Here is a 15,739-nt window from a genome sequence, read left to right on the forward strand (position 1 = left end):
TCTTTAGATTGATATATTAATATTTATGAATATTAATATGATCATAATAAAGTTGGAAATAAAAAAAACAACTAAATCAAGCAGAGACGAAGCCGGAATGGGCGAACGGGGGTCTGAGCGCCGATCGCAGTGTCTCTTGTTTTCAGTCACACTTGTCGCAAAGCACCGCAACTCTTTTTCCCGTCTCGTTGTTTGACTTTTGGTGTCGAAATATTTCAATAAAACACATGACTGTTAAGCTATCATTGTCTTTCGATGGGATCTCAGTAACTGGTTAACTTTGCGCTGTTTTTCTCCCGTGTTCCAAAACTAGCCCCGAATAAAATAAAACGTCAACCTACCCTTTTCTGAAGAGCAATAACTAGCAGTTTTAAAAAAGCCAAACGGCTAATTTGTAGACTTTAAAATGTTTAAGGCAGCGTCCGACTTGTCCGTCTGATCGCCAGCTGATCCAGCGTCGACTGAGCTGTCCGCGGTCATGAGGCGTGTTGACATCACAGACGCTGTGGACTTTCTGAATTGTGCGTCACCGCAGACGCGTTTGAATGTGGCGCTGATCATTAGTCAATAATTGGCTAATGGCGGTAGCTCGCTAGTATATAGTGCCATACCGAGCACTCATTTCAGGGCCATCTCTAATAGCGACAGCAAATTCCAGTGCAACAGAAAACAATACTTTTAGGACTCGCACAGTGAAGTATATTTTGTAGGCTGTGGAACAGAGCTTAGCAGTTGTCCATGAAGATAATCGCTGAACCCCAAAAACAGAAGAGACAGTAAAAAAAATGGCCTTGATATGAACTTTCTGCATCTCAGTTCAGTTAATGGAAGCACTCTGAACCCGCGTGAAAGGGGCTTCATGAAGTAAAGATGATTCCGAGTTAAACTGTGCTTTCCCCCGAGAAAGCAGTGGCAAAGGCAATTGAAATTATTTTTGTGCCCTTTTGTTTTCTCTTTTGCATCTCAAACTTGACTGAGATATGGCCAAAAGGCTTTTGTTTAATCCACCATATTACTGAAGTAAAGGTCCATTATTGAAGAGTTCTTTGAGCCATTTAATTATTTGCTATCAACTCTTGGGCTCACATGGGAACGTCGTGCAGTGGGTTGCATTGCTGTTGGTGCCACCTGCCATTTATCTTCAGAGTATTACTCTGCCGGCAAGATTTCACAGCTAAAAAATCTGAAAGCAGTGCCACCTCTGGATTCAGCTCTTCAGAAGAAGAGATGGAAGATGGAAGGAGACCATTCAGCCCGTCTTCTTCATTTGCTTAGCTTTGTCGGAGGCAGGGCTTGGCTTTCCCGTGATGACCCGTTTTTGAGTGCAGTCCGGTTGCTCAAGCAGAAATATAACCTCAAATAAGTCAGAATGTAGGTCACTAATGTATAGTGTATAGCACCACACTCAGTGAGTTTGTTCTGTGGGCTGGTTTTCTTCATTTGTTTTAGAGTGTCTGTCCTGCAGCATGGCACCATGTATAACGAGCCTCGTATGTGGAATTCAGAGATGTTGGGGTTCATCTACCAGAAAAACTGGGGCTGCACGGATTTTTAAATCCGGCCAGGAGAAGGATGTAGGGGGCAGAAATATTTGAAATGATTTTTACACCAGTTATGGCATGTTCTGTGCTTTGCTGCATCTTGGATTCACTGTAGCAAACCCGGGAAAGAGACCGCATGAAACACATTGTCATGTGTATAAAATTGTACAAAACAAGGCTTAACACATGAGGTGGGAAGGGTTGGGTTTCTGCAGTGGCCATAGGAACTTTTCTCACTGTGGTCTGGTTGTAGGCTGGTTTGCTTCTGCTGTTGTAGGGTGTTTGTCCAGTAGCATGGCGTCACCTCACTCATAACATAACATCATAGCATCACTTTATTAGCCCTATACAATTTCTTGCTTCAGGAACTCATCTTTTCGCATACCCCAGCTTGCTCTCCATGAGACACACTGTGGTGGGGGCTGTGAGTTTCAGTGTAAAACGTGCAGTGGTGTTAATGGATGGGATTCCCCCGAGCAGGTCCTCTGGTCTGTCTCTCCTCTGTCCTGGAGGTGCAGGGGGGATTCGGATTAACAACGAGCGCGCCCATTTCTCCCACCCCGTAGGAGAGGCTGGAACAGGAGCGCAAGGAGAAGAAGAAGCAGAAGGAGAAGGAGAGGAAGGAGCGCTTGAAGAAGGAGGGCAAGCTCCTGACCAAAGCCCAGAGGGAGGCCCGCGCCAGAGCAGAGGCCACCCTGAGAGCTCTCCAGGCACAAGGTGGGTAGAGACCGGGGAGAAGAAGCAGCGGACAGAAGTGCAGAGGTTAAATTCTGCCCTTCACTCAGCCCCAGTGAGACTTCACTCAGAATGCTCTGTTCAGCTCTGGTCACCAAACCACAGAAAAGTGTATGCTAGCCTCAGCAAGAGTTTAAAGATGAACCACAGGAGTGATTTCTGGTCTCAATGAATTTGCCATCTAGTTACAGGTTAAGAGATCTAAATCTCTTCAGTCTAGAATAAGGGAGATGGAGAGGAGATTTTGCATTCAGCAGCAAGACAAGGACATGGAGTCAGATGGGATGGAGAACAGAAAATGCTTCTGGTGGCTCGGTTTCAGATTTCAGCTGGATGAAGTTTTAGTTTCTCTTAGCAATTTAATAAGCTTCATTTACATGCAAGTAGTTAGGAGCGTTAAGATAAGTTCTGTTGATGGAAACTAGTTATGAATAGCTCTTGTTTTCCAAGGAATAAAGGATATTTCTTGAACAATACCTGATTCCATTAAGGAATACCTGTTCAGTGAATCTCTGCCTTGGATATGTAGTTGCTTATTTGATGTTTCATTGATCCAAGGATTTAATTAATCCAGTTAAATGAAATCGGGGAATTGGGTTCAACAGGACATCTTGTTCCACACTCCCTCCACCCTTTATGTAAAGAGTGTCTCTTGTTTTAGTTTAAATGTGCACTTCCACATTGTTTCCATATGTGTCCTCAGTTGTGTGTTCCACTGCTTATTCTGTGAAAAGTGCCTTTGTGGATTTCTAGTATTTGTTTCAGTTTAATTTAAATTATAAAGCACACAAATTTACAACTGAAGTTCACATTACAGTAGTTTATCTTTTTCCAGAGATGGCCCAGCAGGGTCTTATCGGTATTGTAAATTTGATCCTTTTGAGCTCATGTACCGTACATGTTTTTCAAACAAGAAAGCCAAAAGAAAAACAGCTCTTTCTTCTCCTCAGTAGAAGTTAGATTAGATAAGAATGTCTTTTTTTAGCTTCAGAATTTCATTGCTTTCTCATTGCTCATTGCTGTAATATTACAGCTTGTGCAGTGGGGTGCCTCCCAGCCTGAACTAGTGCTGTTGTGTTGCAGGTGTTGAAGTGCCATCCAAAGACTCTGTGCCAAAGAAGAAGCCTGTGTACGCGGACAAGAAGAAGAAGAAGCCATCGCCGCAGACTCAAGATGGTAAAGAAACGCTCTTCGTCCTCCTGTGCCATTGTCCAACACGGCTCCCTGTCAGAGGGTGACTAACTCCAAAATGGGCACACCTCTCCTGGCCATCTTCTGTCTGCTCTCCCTGCAGAGCAAACTTTTCTTCTACTGCAAGGGTCACTGTGTAGTTCTTCTGACGGGGGGAAGGAGTACGTATGCTGAACATCTAGACCATGTGCCGTGGGAGTTCAAATATACTGGCAGTCGCTTGACACGAAGAACAGCTTTCTATTTCCAAGCCTATTTTCGCAGATCTCTGGGAACAAGAGCATTCGCTCAAGTGCTGTTTTCTCCTTAGTTCCTTAGTTTGTTTTATAAGAGGGTGTGTTTTTTTTAATAGTGTGAGCTCCTAGATTCATTTTGCCTTCCTCTGTGGTTGTAGACTTTCTGTGGCTTGACTTTTGTTTATCATTTACATTATTTTACCACATATATTTTATGAGTTACAGGTAGCAGTTATTTTCCTAGGCAATCTACATGCCAGGTGTGCTTGTGAAATGTAGGTTTTTACATAAAGAATAAATATACAAGTAGAAAAGTGCGTTTATTTAGTATCTAGCCGGTGGGTTTTTCAGTCCTCATGCCTGCAGCTTTAGTATTATGTTTTTAGATCATTAATTTAGGTTCAAATGCAGGGAACCACATAGACCATCTTGCTCAGAAATGTTTAACATTACTTACAACCTCCTTCCAATAAAAAAACACCCATTACATGCAGACACCATTGATCTTTTTTTTTCTAAGGTTAAACAATTGAAGGATGAAAATATGGTAATATTACTATCTCCTTGTGAGGCTTGTCCTGTGTGTGCTTAATGTGGTGTGCACAGTCAGCACGCACCAGAGAAGGGATCACCTAGTTCTGTTTGCTGCAGGTATCATTAACTGATAAAACCTAATGATTGTGTTTCTCATCTGCATGGAATAGATATCTTTTGGTTATCTGGAATTTTAGTCTACAATTGCTCATCTGCCGCAGTGTAGTGAATGAATGGAGAGGTGTGAATCGGAAATTAAACTGTGCATGCTGATTGAATGGGTGGGCAGGACTGGCCGCATGCTGTCGCAGTGTGGCATGGCAGACCGCTCTGCCGGCCGAGATCGAGGATGTCCTCTTTGGAATGTGCAGTCGCAGGAGCCAAGGGACAAAATTGTTTGTAAATGACAGCAGAAGCTATTGAACACTTTAGTAAGGAGGGTGCTTGTAATTTGAAGGCAACTCAAGAACAGCAGAATTTTAATCTTCCTGGTTTGGGCCAAATCGCTTTACGCTACTGCCAGAGGTGTGACTGAGCTGGCCTCTTCTCAGAACGTGAACAGCTCCAAACAAGCCAGTTATTATAATATTAAGAGCTTGTGGATTTTTCAGGCGAAGTGAGACCCGAAAGGTGACAGCCTGTCCTGTGCTGCTTTGTGGCTGCTGTGATTTAAGCTTTTTTCTTGTCTGAATATAAAAATAATCCTCACACTTACTTTGAGCTTTTCTGGACATTCCACTCAAAGCACTTTAATGGGTAATGGGACTCCTCTCCACCACCAGCAATGTGTAGCTTCATTCGTTAGGAAAACAAGTGGTTTCTCTGATACGGAGAGAATTCAAATCCTTTGTTATAAAGGAAGATAATCCACTTTATTTAGATCGCTGGCACTCACCTGCATGCCTTATTTTCAGCATTAACTTTCTGTGCCAAGGCCACGTACTGCAGCAGAGAGCTGTAAGGCATGCATCAGCACACAAGAGCTCAAGTGAAGGGAAAATTAATTCCTTATGAAGTTGTCACAATACAGGAGTAAGTCCTCTGGTGAAGTTTTCGGCTTCTTTTTTTTGCAGAAGTGGAAAGGCCTATTTGGGTCAGAATTGAAAGTAGTGTCATTTTGTTTAACAATTTCATTTAAATCTGAGGTGATGGGTTAATATTTAATGATGGCTAAGCCCATCCAATGTGACGTTTTGACTGTGATTGCAGCTAAAGAAATAGAGTTAGCTCTAACAATTTACTATGTCTTGGCTATTGTGTCAGATTTAATCAGGCTCAGCTTTTCTCGTTTGACCTCATGTGTTGGTTCCTGCAGTTTTGTCTCACTGTTTAACTTTTTTCTAAGTTAACCAGCACGTGAAGACGTGTGAATACAATGACAGTGATGACAGTATCAATCAGTCTCATCCTACAGATGTGTGGTGGGATTGTACCACATGCTCCTTTTGTCTGATGATCTCTTAATTGACCTTCTAATAGGCTCAATCTGAACTTATTAATGCATGAAGACTGGAAGCTGTTTTTTAGCTATTGCATTTCATGATTAACCTAAGACTTTTGAGTTGGGGGGAACAAAAGTAACTTTACACAGTTTCCATCAATCTTATTAATTCATGGAAGGGATCCCTTTAGGCCAGAGTCTCAGAATGAACGCCAGCAGGGGTGGGGTCCCAAGAACCTTTGTTTGAGTCGTAGGTTAACTACACTTACTCAGGTCTTGAACGAGGGGACTGTGAGGAGATGATATGGCGTCTTTCAAGAAACATCTAGGGGGCGTCCTGAGATCCCAAGATCAAATAGCTACTAACTACGTAAAGAGCTAGATGGGCAGATGACCACATGAAAGGGAGACCAATCTCGAGACTTGCACTCTTGAACAGTTGGTTAAAGGACTCTGTGGCAATCCATCGTGATGGGTGCTGTACCGAATAACAAACTGGAATGAAACTGTGACTGAATACAACAGGCAGTTTTGTATTTTTTGTGTAGTGTTGTAGATGAGGGGAATAAATTGCCCAACATTTCCTGGAGGGGGAGCTGTCCTGCCAGCCAAACTGGCGAGATGGGCTGAAACATTTCTGTTTCAGTCCTCGTCTGTTTCCGGGCTTGCATCTCACTGGGTCGGGCTCTTAATGTGGTAGCGTTGGCTGTACTGATACAATCTGGATATTTTTGGCCGACCAGTGGTTTTGTATTTTCTTCTCCTAGAACCAGCAGAAGCGACCTCTCCCACCCTAGAGGTGGAGACAGCAGAGCAGGCCTCCCTCGAGATGGAAACAGAGCCTCTCCCTCGAGATGGAAAGGTGCAAGGTAGGCGACAACAGCTCTCCTGCCAGAAAACTCTGAAATCTCAGGAGTTACTCACCACTGTTCTGTATCTCTGTAGCCATATGCCACACATAATCTGAAACCAACACTTAAAATGAATTACATTTTTTGGGGGTTTTCAAATGCAAAGTTGAACACTTTTGAAAAGTGACCAAATCTGCTTGTGCGTGAGGTCAGTGGTGCGCACTTGAGGGCTCCATTCGGCACGCACTCGCGCCTGGCTGCTGGTCCCTTACTGGACCCAGCCACATCCTGCAGGGAGCAGCCTCAAAGCCCTAAAAGACTTGCTGGAAAGGAAGGTGCTAGCAAAAGGTTTTGTTTCGTTTCATGAGCTGCTGCCTCTGATAAGTCCCTGCCATGTCCTGTTTGTTATAACAGAAATGTAAAGCTTGAGAGTGGGGTATTTTATCTAACCTCAGGCTTTATCTGAAAGCCCCAGAAATGTCCTCCAGGTACGTCCTGGGTTTTTGATTGTAGTTTGATCTGCAGTTTGACCTGGAAATGGCATCTCCTTCCCAGGTAATTAGCTAAACCCCAGATATTCCCGAAATTCTGCACAGCCATCTGTTCTTGAGGCTGTCTGTTCAGCGAGACCTGTGCTTTCTGTCCAGCGAACGAGCGGAAGACCGAAGCCGCAGACCTGGATGACTGGGAAGCCATGGCCAGCGATGAGGAAAAGGGTGAGTCTTCCTCGCAGTCACTTCTGCAAGAAACGCAAGGGTATGTTTGGTAACGTACTAAATCATAAGGGAAAAATGTGGTAGACCAGTGTTTCTGGTGTTTCTCACCCACACTTCACTGGCCTGAGCACATTCAAATTCACTTGCCTTGAAGAAGCCACGTGAAAGATGTCTTTATTGTGGCAGAGGCTCCTGTGGTACCCACAAATACCTGACATTCAAAAGACCCACCACCAGTTAAAACACCCCGACGTCCTTTTTAAACCAAACATAGCCATCTTCTTACTCTTCACCATTTATGCAATTAATTAACATTCACCCAGTATGTCCATTTCCACAAATTAGTGACCTTTAACTGTAATATCAGTCTGTCTTGACCCGGCCTGCAACAAACTTATTTCAGTGTTTAAGAAGCTCTCAGATGTTCTCTGTTTTTGTTTGTCCTTCAAACGTGAAAATGTACTCGCACTGTGATTCCCACGTGAAGTCTCTTATGTGACACTTTGGTCATGTGACTTCATGTGTCTGAAGGCACACCGCTGTGCCAGATGGGTTTGCAAGCAGGTAAAAGACACACCACAAAACATGATTTAACATTTAACACTACATGAACCTATTAAGAAATGAGAAAAATACATCTATGATAAGAAAGAAAAACGCAATTAAAGTAAAATATTCAATCGGTTGTCTAAATTAAGCAGGTTAATAGCAGCTCGGATTAAGAACGTTAGGAGCTCAGATTCGCTGTGCAAGGGTTAGTCTTGACACTATCTGTTTGACGTAGATGGCTGACGGTCGTAGCTGACGTCAACCTTAAATTTTGCTGCCTTCACTTTGCTGCTGTGGAGAAACGCTGTGGGGGATGAGGAATGTCGGAGTGCTCCCAGAAACTCAAAGTGCGTGCACAGTTTTATGTTTGACACCTCTGGTTTTTGCAGAGATGAAGAAGGTCCACATTGAGGTGAAGGAGCAGCAGCAGCAGCAGGAGGAGGAGGAGGACGAGGAGGAGGATGCCAGTGAGGAAGAGGAGGAGGAGGAAGAGGAAGATGAGGAGGAAGAAAGTGAAGAGGAAGAGGAGGAGGAAGAGGGCAGCAAGGAGGGAGCCCCTGTGGAAAAGGAGACTCCGCTGCCTCCTGCGAAGAGGGTGAGGAACCGGCGGACCAGCAGGGATGTCAGCTCTGGCACGGACAGCGAGTGCGACTCGGATGACGGGCGCACGAAGGAGGAGCAGCGCTACGATCGGGCCAAACGACGCATCGAGGTACCTGGACCCCTCCCTTTCCGCCGAACTTGCTGTAAGACAGATAAGGCCGAGAAAAACTGCGCCTCCGCGTCCAACACTGTTCATCCAGCTGTCAGCTGCTCAGGACACGCAGTGGAAGCCCAGGCTAGCGCACATAACACACAAGTGATTAGGTAAAACACAAACTCTGGCATCCAGTTTTTTGTTTTACTCTCCAACTGTAATTTCTAAATTTCTTTGTAACCCTTAATAATCTCTGATATTTGCATATCGCAGAGGAGCTAAAGGGTAGAAGATGTCAAGGTTTCTTAACAGTGAAAAGAAAGAAAAGAAATCAAAACTGTAGTTTAGTTTTAAACGGGCTCTGTAAATGAAAGTAGGCTTGAGGGACCAGCCTTTGTATTGTGACGAAGTTCTGATGTTATTTGTGTGGCCAACGTGTTTGTCTCAATTAGTTTTTCTTTTCTTTTTAGAAACGACGGGCAGAAAACCTGAAGAATATCAATATGGAGAAACTCCGATCCCCAGTCATCTGTGTGCTGGGCCATGTAGACACTGGAAAAACCAAGATTCTGGATAAGGTACGTGTTTCTTCAGAGAATGGCAGGCGATCAATGTTTCCTTAATGTACCTGTGTCGTCTTCAATGAGGCATCAAGTCTAAAGCTGTTCTCAGCTGTTTGACCCTCAGCATAATTATTTTCATTGCAGGGTCCTCCTACAGCCCGTTTTATCTGTCAGGACTAAAAAATCCACCCAGAGGTCACTTGAAAATGAATGCCTATCTTTTCTCAACGTTGTTGCATAGCTGAAGTGGATTTACACAGGCTGATGTGCCTTTGCAGTGGTGCTTTTGAAACAGATAACCTTTACTGTCACCCACTGTTATAGTTACATTTGCCAGCCCTAAGGCATTTCTGTGTGGATACTGCGCTCCTCTCCCTTCTCCTCCCTCCCAGCTGTTAGTCCCTGTGGATACTGCCCTCCTCTCTCCCAGCTGTTAGTCCCTGTGGATACTGCCCTCCTCTCTCCCAGCTGTTAGTTCCTGTGGATACTGCGCTCATCTCCCTCCTCCTCTCTGACAGCTGCGACACACACATGTGCAGGACAGTGAAGCAGGTGGCATCACTCAGCAGATTGGTGCCACCAATGTCCCATTGGAAACCATTGTGGAGCAGACAAAGATGGTGAAAAACGTGAGTATGTCTCCAGTCATGAATATATGACCATGGAATGAAGTATGAAAGTATGAAATGTGCTGCTGGAAGGAAAAAATCATCCCAGTCATGGATTATTGTAACACATTGTCACTCGAAAAGCCTAAACTCTGACTTGCTTCTTCACTTTGAAAATTGCACGACGCATGCAGAATGTTGAGATCTGAAGGGTACAAACTATGAGGTTGATAGATTTGTAATGGTTGATATTTATGAAACTAAACCTTTATGGAGTTGCTGCAGAGCCTTTATGCTTAAACATTAAATTAATTGTTCTTGCATTGACAATTTCACATAAAGCAACATTCATTTTAACTTTTCAATCAGTAGTTGCACATAGTTGGCTTTTGGGCCTAACAATGTATGGAGAACCTGGGCTTGTATGAGCTTGTAAAATTTACAGTGCATTTACTGTGTTAACTTTTATACAACACATTTTCATTCTGAATGTTAAACTTTATTTATTGAATTTGAAGTTGTGCAGACCCTGCAGAGCATTGATACACTTTTACTATGCTGTTCATAGAGTATAGGATCTTTGTCAAGGGATGATGTAAGGATGGCCTAGGTAATAGAATAATTTTGCGCAAATTGTTTTAGTTTGACAGAGAGAATATCAAGATCCCAGGAATGCTGATCATTGATACACCAGGACACGAGTCTTTCAGGTAAGATTTCATTGTTCTTAAGTAGAAAATAACAGAGTGTCCTACACTGACAGGCTGAAACATCTTAACCTTTTTGGTATTGAACAGAGAAGATTGAGGAGACCTAATTCAAGTACTCAGAATCCTGAAAGGCACTGACAGAGTCATCCATCCCAGTGCATTTCTTCAGAACAAACAGTGAAACACAAGTGGAACCTGTGTAGAAGTGCATTCAAAACTGATAACAGCAGGCCTTTCTTTACGCAAAGGGTGGTGGAAGTATGGAACAAGCTGGCCAGGCATGTGGTTGAAGCCAATTCCCGAGTATGCGTATTCATTCAAGCATGCCCAGAGTAGCGTCTCATCTGGGCAATGTTCTGTCTCGGTGGTGTTCATCTCCCATTGTCTCAGTCTTTTCTGTATGTCCTGTTTATATTGTGTAATATCTGATCATGAAATTGAAAAGGTTGTGACTGAAAATGAATTGCAAAGGTTGATACTTGCAAAAGCTGTTTGTACTGTAGGTGTCAGGTATAAACTGCAAGTGCTGATGAAATTCATGTAAGTAGTGTATCCTTTCAGATTAAAACCACCACAACAGAGGAGCTTGGGCCAGCATATAATACAACACCAAGTTGCACAAAACGCAAAGTTTTAAACCAAGAAACAGCTCATGTATTTGCCTTCTTGCCAGCTCTGTGAATAAACTGCATCTCCCCTTATTTGCAGGACCTGACTTGCTGGTGTGTGTCACTTGTGCCAGAGCCGTGTGGTGCAGCAGTATTGTAGGGATGGCTGATGTTTGTGCTGGGGGAGCATGGGGGTGCCCTGAAAATGTGACTTTGGCAGTGAAGCTGCAGGTTTGTCCATGACTGCTGCTGTTTTCATTCCAGTAACCTGAGGAACAGAGGGAGCTCTCTGTGCGACATCGCCATCCTGGTCGTCGACATCATGCATGGCCTGGAGCCGCAGACCCTGGAGTCCATCAACCTGCTGAAGGAGAAGAAATGCCCCTTTATTGTTGCCCTTAATAAGGTGGGTGGCTTTGGCACCTGTTTGAGATGTCACACTGTTGTACACACGGCTGTACATTGTCCTCTAATCCAGCTCTTTTCTGCTTCCATCTTCTAAACCTACTGCTGGTTTTTGGGTCAGACACCTCCTATTGTTTAATTTAAAAAAAAGTCACCTGATTTTCACATCGTTTTAAAAAAAAACCTCTTCTGTTCTGGGAACTACACTGACTGGTCCAAACCACAGGTCTAGAAAGAAAAAGTTACAGACAAGTTTTAAACAATTGGACAAAACCTTTATCCTGCTAGTGCTTTCCCACACCTCTTGAGTGAGACAAACTACAAGCAAATGTTCGCTGTTATATTAATTTAGCAGTTTTAAATGACTTGCACAGTATATCTCTTTAGCATGTCATGTCCACACATGAGCAAAAGTGAAAAGAGCAAAACAGTATTAATGATTTTAAAGACGCATTTTAGTGATTTTCAAACCCAGCAGTCAACTGGACTTCGAACCCACAGCCCCCCAGAGATCTCACCACTGACTCTGCTCTGCTGCCCTCATTAACTGTATAGCAGCGGTTTCACATATTGGGTTGTTTTACATATATAGTTATGTAATAACTACATTGTTATAGTTATTATTATAGTTAACTATAATGTTATAGTTATGTCTGCACACTGAAGGAAATCTACATACTGTATGTGTGCACATTAACACTTGATAAAACGTGCAAAACATCCATAACAATCAAAACAGACGTGCACATATGATATTGAAAGTTAATAAACCCATCATGCTGGTCACACCTTCGTTCTGAGGAATTTCTTAGTGGCTCATCCCAGGACAGAGGAGGCTATATGGTGTGCGGTCTGTTGGCTGTCATTGGAAGTACCAACGCAGTGGTACTCTGTTGACCGAAGAGATGTATGAGTTGGGTTTGTAGACTGCAAGGGTGTCCTTGCTTTGCGTCTGACAGCACCCCCTAGGGGTGGTCTCGCAGTTTTGACAGTGAGCGTAGCTCTATGAGTTCACAGTGTGTAAGGAAATGCAAACATAAGGATGTAAGACTATCTGAAAACAATATGAGCCCTTTCAGCTCATGTAACTCATTTGGATTGATACAAAGGTCTTGAAGGAAGGGAATCGGCTTCAACAATATGGCTGGGTGGCTTGTTCCAGACTCCCACAACGCTTAGTGTACAGAACTGCCTTCCATTCTCTTTTTCATAGATGTGACAGTGTACAGGTGGAATGATGTTTTATGTTGTCCCTGCTAGTAATGAGAGTTATAGCTAAGATGGTTAGGATTGGTAAAAATGTGGATTTGTCAAGTTGTAGAGGAATGAAAAGAAAAAGGGTCAATTGAATTGCAAACAAAATCTGGTCTCAATCATCACATGTTTTCTAGCTGAGGCAAACAAAAACGAAAGCGAAGGCCAAACGTTTGACACGATCAGTGGAGGAAAATGAAATCCTCCCATTGTGAATCCTCAGGAGCGGCCCAGGGCCCCTGGTCCTGAACCGGTCCGCGAGTGACGGGCCGGGCTCTCCGTCTCTGCCTTTCAGATCGACCGGCTGTACGACTGGAGGAAGAGCCCCGAGACGGACGTGGTGGCCACGCTGAAGAAGCAGAAGAAGAACACGAAGGACGAGTTTGACGAGAGGGCCAAGGCTGTCATCGTGGAGTTTGCTCAGCAGGTTCGGTGCCTGGAAACGTGTTTTAGGTGATTTGTGTCACGAGGGAGCTCCTGAGTTCATTGACTTGTTTTACCATTTGAGCCGTGAAGTGAATTGGACTCAAGTTTCTCTGCTAATCCTCCACCCCAGTGTAGGTGTAAGTCTGACACCACCGGCACTAAATTAGAAATCATGCTGACGTATGTCATTTTTTTGTATTTAAGCATAGCTTTGGAATGATTACCCTCAAATGTCTCTTAATAAGAGCTGTGGAACACGGGTTTACAAAATCACTATGTTTTCTGGATAGAAAATGTGAAGAGGTGGAAATGATGACAAACATTAAATGTGCAGTCAGCCACTTTTGTAGTGCAAGAGTCGGTCAAAGCAGTTCAACCTCTGGCATTATATTAGATTGTCAAGAAAAAAATCTTGAAATTGAATGTAACCCTAGTCCTGCTGGGGGCAAGCCTGGTACACAGCAGAGGCATAAAGAGTCTGATGGCTCATAAAGCGCAGGTGTCTGAGATAATGTGGCTTAATGAGGAATTCCTGCCGCAGGGCCTGAACGCCACCCTCTTCCACGAGAACAAGGACCCACGCACCTTTGTGTCACTGGTGCCCACCTCCGCCCACACGGGAGACGGGATGGGCAACCTGATCGGCCTGCTGGTGGAGCTGACTCAGACCCTGCTGACCCGCAGGCTGGCGCACTCCGACGAGCTCCGCGCGCAGGTCATGGAGGTGAGTGGGGGCTGACCCTCGGACCGGCAGGCCAGCGGGAGCGAGGGGCCCACCCTGCAGGGCTCTCCTCTCCGCCCGTCCCCTGACCCCGTCTCTGTCGCTCGCAGGTGAAGGCTCTGCCAGGCATGGGCACCACCATTGACGTCATCCTGATCAACGGCTGCCTGCGGGAGGGCGAGACCATCATCGTGCCTGGGGTGGAGGGGCCCATCGTCACCCAGATCCGAGGGCTCCTGCTGCCCCCGCCACTCAAAGAGCTGCGAGTCAAGGCAAGCAGTGGCTGCAGTAGATTTTTATATACCTGGAAACGGAGCCACAGTTTCTTTGAATTCCTGTGCGGCACTGACAATAGAGAGCGTCACTGTCAGCTGCCCTCTCTCAACAGCTCTCAGTTCCGATGTGGCTATTAATATAACTGCAGAAAAGTAGGAGACAGTTCTTTACACAAAGGGTGGTGGGAGAACAGAACAAGCTGCCCAGCCATGTTGTTGATACCCTGCTTTCTTTCAAGAAATGGCTGGATGAGATCTTTAGATCAGTATGCTGCTAACTACTAAGGAAACTGAATGGGCTGAATGTCCACCTTTCATTTGTAACCTTTCTTGTGTTCTTGTAACAACTGTTTTAACAGCCTACCTTATACTAAAAGAGCCACATTTTTGCTCTGCTCTTGCAATCCAGTGTTTAAGACCATGTGTTTTGAGTGAAACCGGCTGGCTAAGTCCTGGCTGTTGAAGATGCAGATAGATGTGTAGAGCTCAGGGCGTCGGCCTGCTGAATGGAGCACTTCCCGTCCTGTCCCGCCTGCCGGAGAATGAGGCGCCCTGTCTGACAGAGCCTGCTCTGTGTGTTCCCTGCTCTTGCAGAACCAGTATGAGAAGCACAAAGAGGTGTCCACTGCCCAGGGGGTGAAGATCCTGGGGAAGGACCTGGAGAAGGCCCTGGCCGGCCTCCCCCTGCTCGTCGCCCACAGGGAGGACGAGATCCCGGTGCTCAGGGTAGGCCTTCCTCTCGGCGCTGACCGCTGCCCTCGCGCCACACCGGCGGCTCTGCCAGGCCAGCTCCGCGATTCACACACTCCTTTCTCTCTGCATTGGATTGTCCGTTAAGATGGTTGACTTCTTCCCATTACATGAGATGTAATGTACATGAGAAAGCTGCACGAAGTTCCTTATACCCTTGTATCTGATAACCCCCCAAACATCACCGGGTCACGACCTGGGGGTGGCTGGAGGGAGAAAAAATTCCAGTTACCAGTTTAGAGGCTGTCGAAAGTCCTGTAGTAAAGGTCTCCAATGACAGGTTTGTTCAGTTTAATTGTTACTGCCCTCTGCTGCTTTGTGATACGAGAGGTTAAAGGCTGATTGGAAAAGGATCCCCCCCACTCACGTTCACTCCCAGACTCATTCACTCAGACTTTCACTCTCACACTCACTCATTTACACACTCACTCCCTCTCTTTCACTAACACAGTCACACTCATACACACACCCACTAACACAGTCTCTCATTCCCTCTCACTCACACTTTCACTCTCACACCTTCTCACACAGTCACACACTCACACACTTATTCACTCTCCCGTTCACACGCACTTCGAGTCCGAACTCAGAGCGGTTCTCCTCTTGCTCTAGGACGAGCTGGTCCGCGAGCTGAAGCAGACGCTCAGCTCCATCAAGCTGGAGGAGAAGGGTGTGTACGTTCAGGCCTCCACCCTGGGATCCCTGGAGGCCCTGCTGGAGTTCCTCCGCACCTCCAAAGTGCCAGTAAGTACCGCCTTGCTAAGCCCAGAGAGAGGGGCCCTCATCTGCTAACGCTGCCTTTAAGCCCTACCAGACCTCCACAGGCAAGGTTTAGTGTTGGAGGGGCATGGTGAGAATTACCTGGCTTCTGAGAAATGTAGAGAATACTGAAACTAAAAGCATAGCTAAATCCTACATAAATCCGTTG

At 45.1% G+C, this 15,739-nt stretch overlaps 1 protein-coding gene across 1 annotated transcript in view; it reads left to right on the forward strand.

Moving 5' to 3' along the window:
- eif5b (eukaryotic translation initiation factor 5B) overlaps positions 1-15,739 on the forward strand; it is a 36,965-nt gene that overhangs the window by 15,115 nt on the left and 6,111 nt on the right. Inside the window, exons 6-19 of the mRNA XM_088913352.1 lie at positions 2,108-2,258; positions 3,360-3,452; positions 6,446-6,547; positions 7,177-7,245; positions 8,184-8,506; positions 8,962-9,069; positions 9,573-9,683; positions 10,305-10,372; positions 11,245-11,386; positions 12,935-13,066; positions 13,607-13,789; positions 13,897-14,058; positions 14,656-14,787; positions 15,424-15,555. Coding sequence (XP_088769478.1) covers positions 2,108-2,258; positions 3,360-3,452; positions 6,446-6,547; positions 7,177-7,245; positions 8,184-8,506; positions 8,962-9,069; positions 9,573-9,683; positions 10,305-10,372; positions 11,245-11,386; positions 12,935-13,066; positions 13,607-13,789; positions 13,897-14,058; positions 14,656-14,787; positions 15,424-15,555 — 1,908 coding nt within the window. The remainder of the gene's footprint in view (positions 1-2,107; positions 2,259-3,359; positions 3,453-6,445; positions 6,548-7,176; positions 7,246-8,183; positions 8,507-8,961; positions 9,070-9,572; positions 9,684-10,304; positions 10,373-11,244; positions 11,387-12,934; positions 13,067-13,606; positions 13,790-13,896; positions 14,059-14,655; positions 14,788-15,423; positions 15,556-15,739) is intronic.

This window comes from Atractosteus spatula, chromosome 4 (assembly GCF_055471065.1).
Source record: "Atractosteus spatula isolate fAtrSpa1 chromosome 4, fAtrSpa1.hap1, whole genome shotgun sequence".
Classification (NCBI taxonomy): domain Eukaryota; kingdom Metazoa; phylum Chordata; class Actinopteri; order Semionotiformes; family Lepisosteidae; genus Atractosteus; species Atractosteus spatula.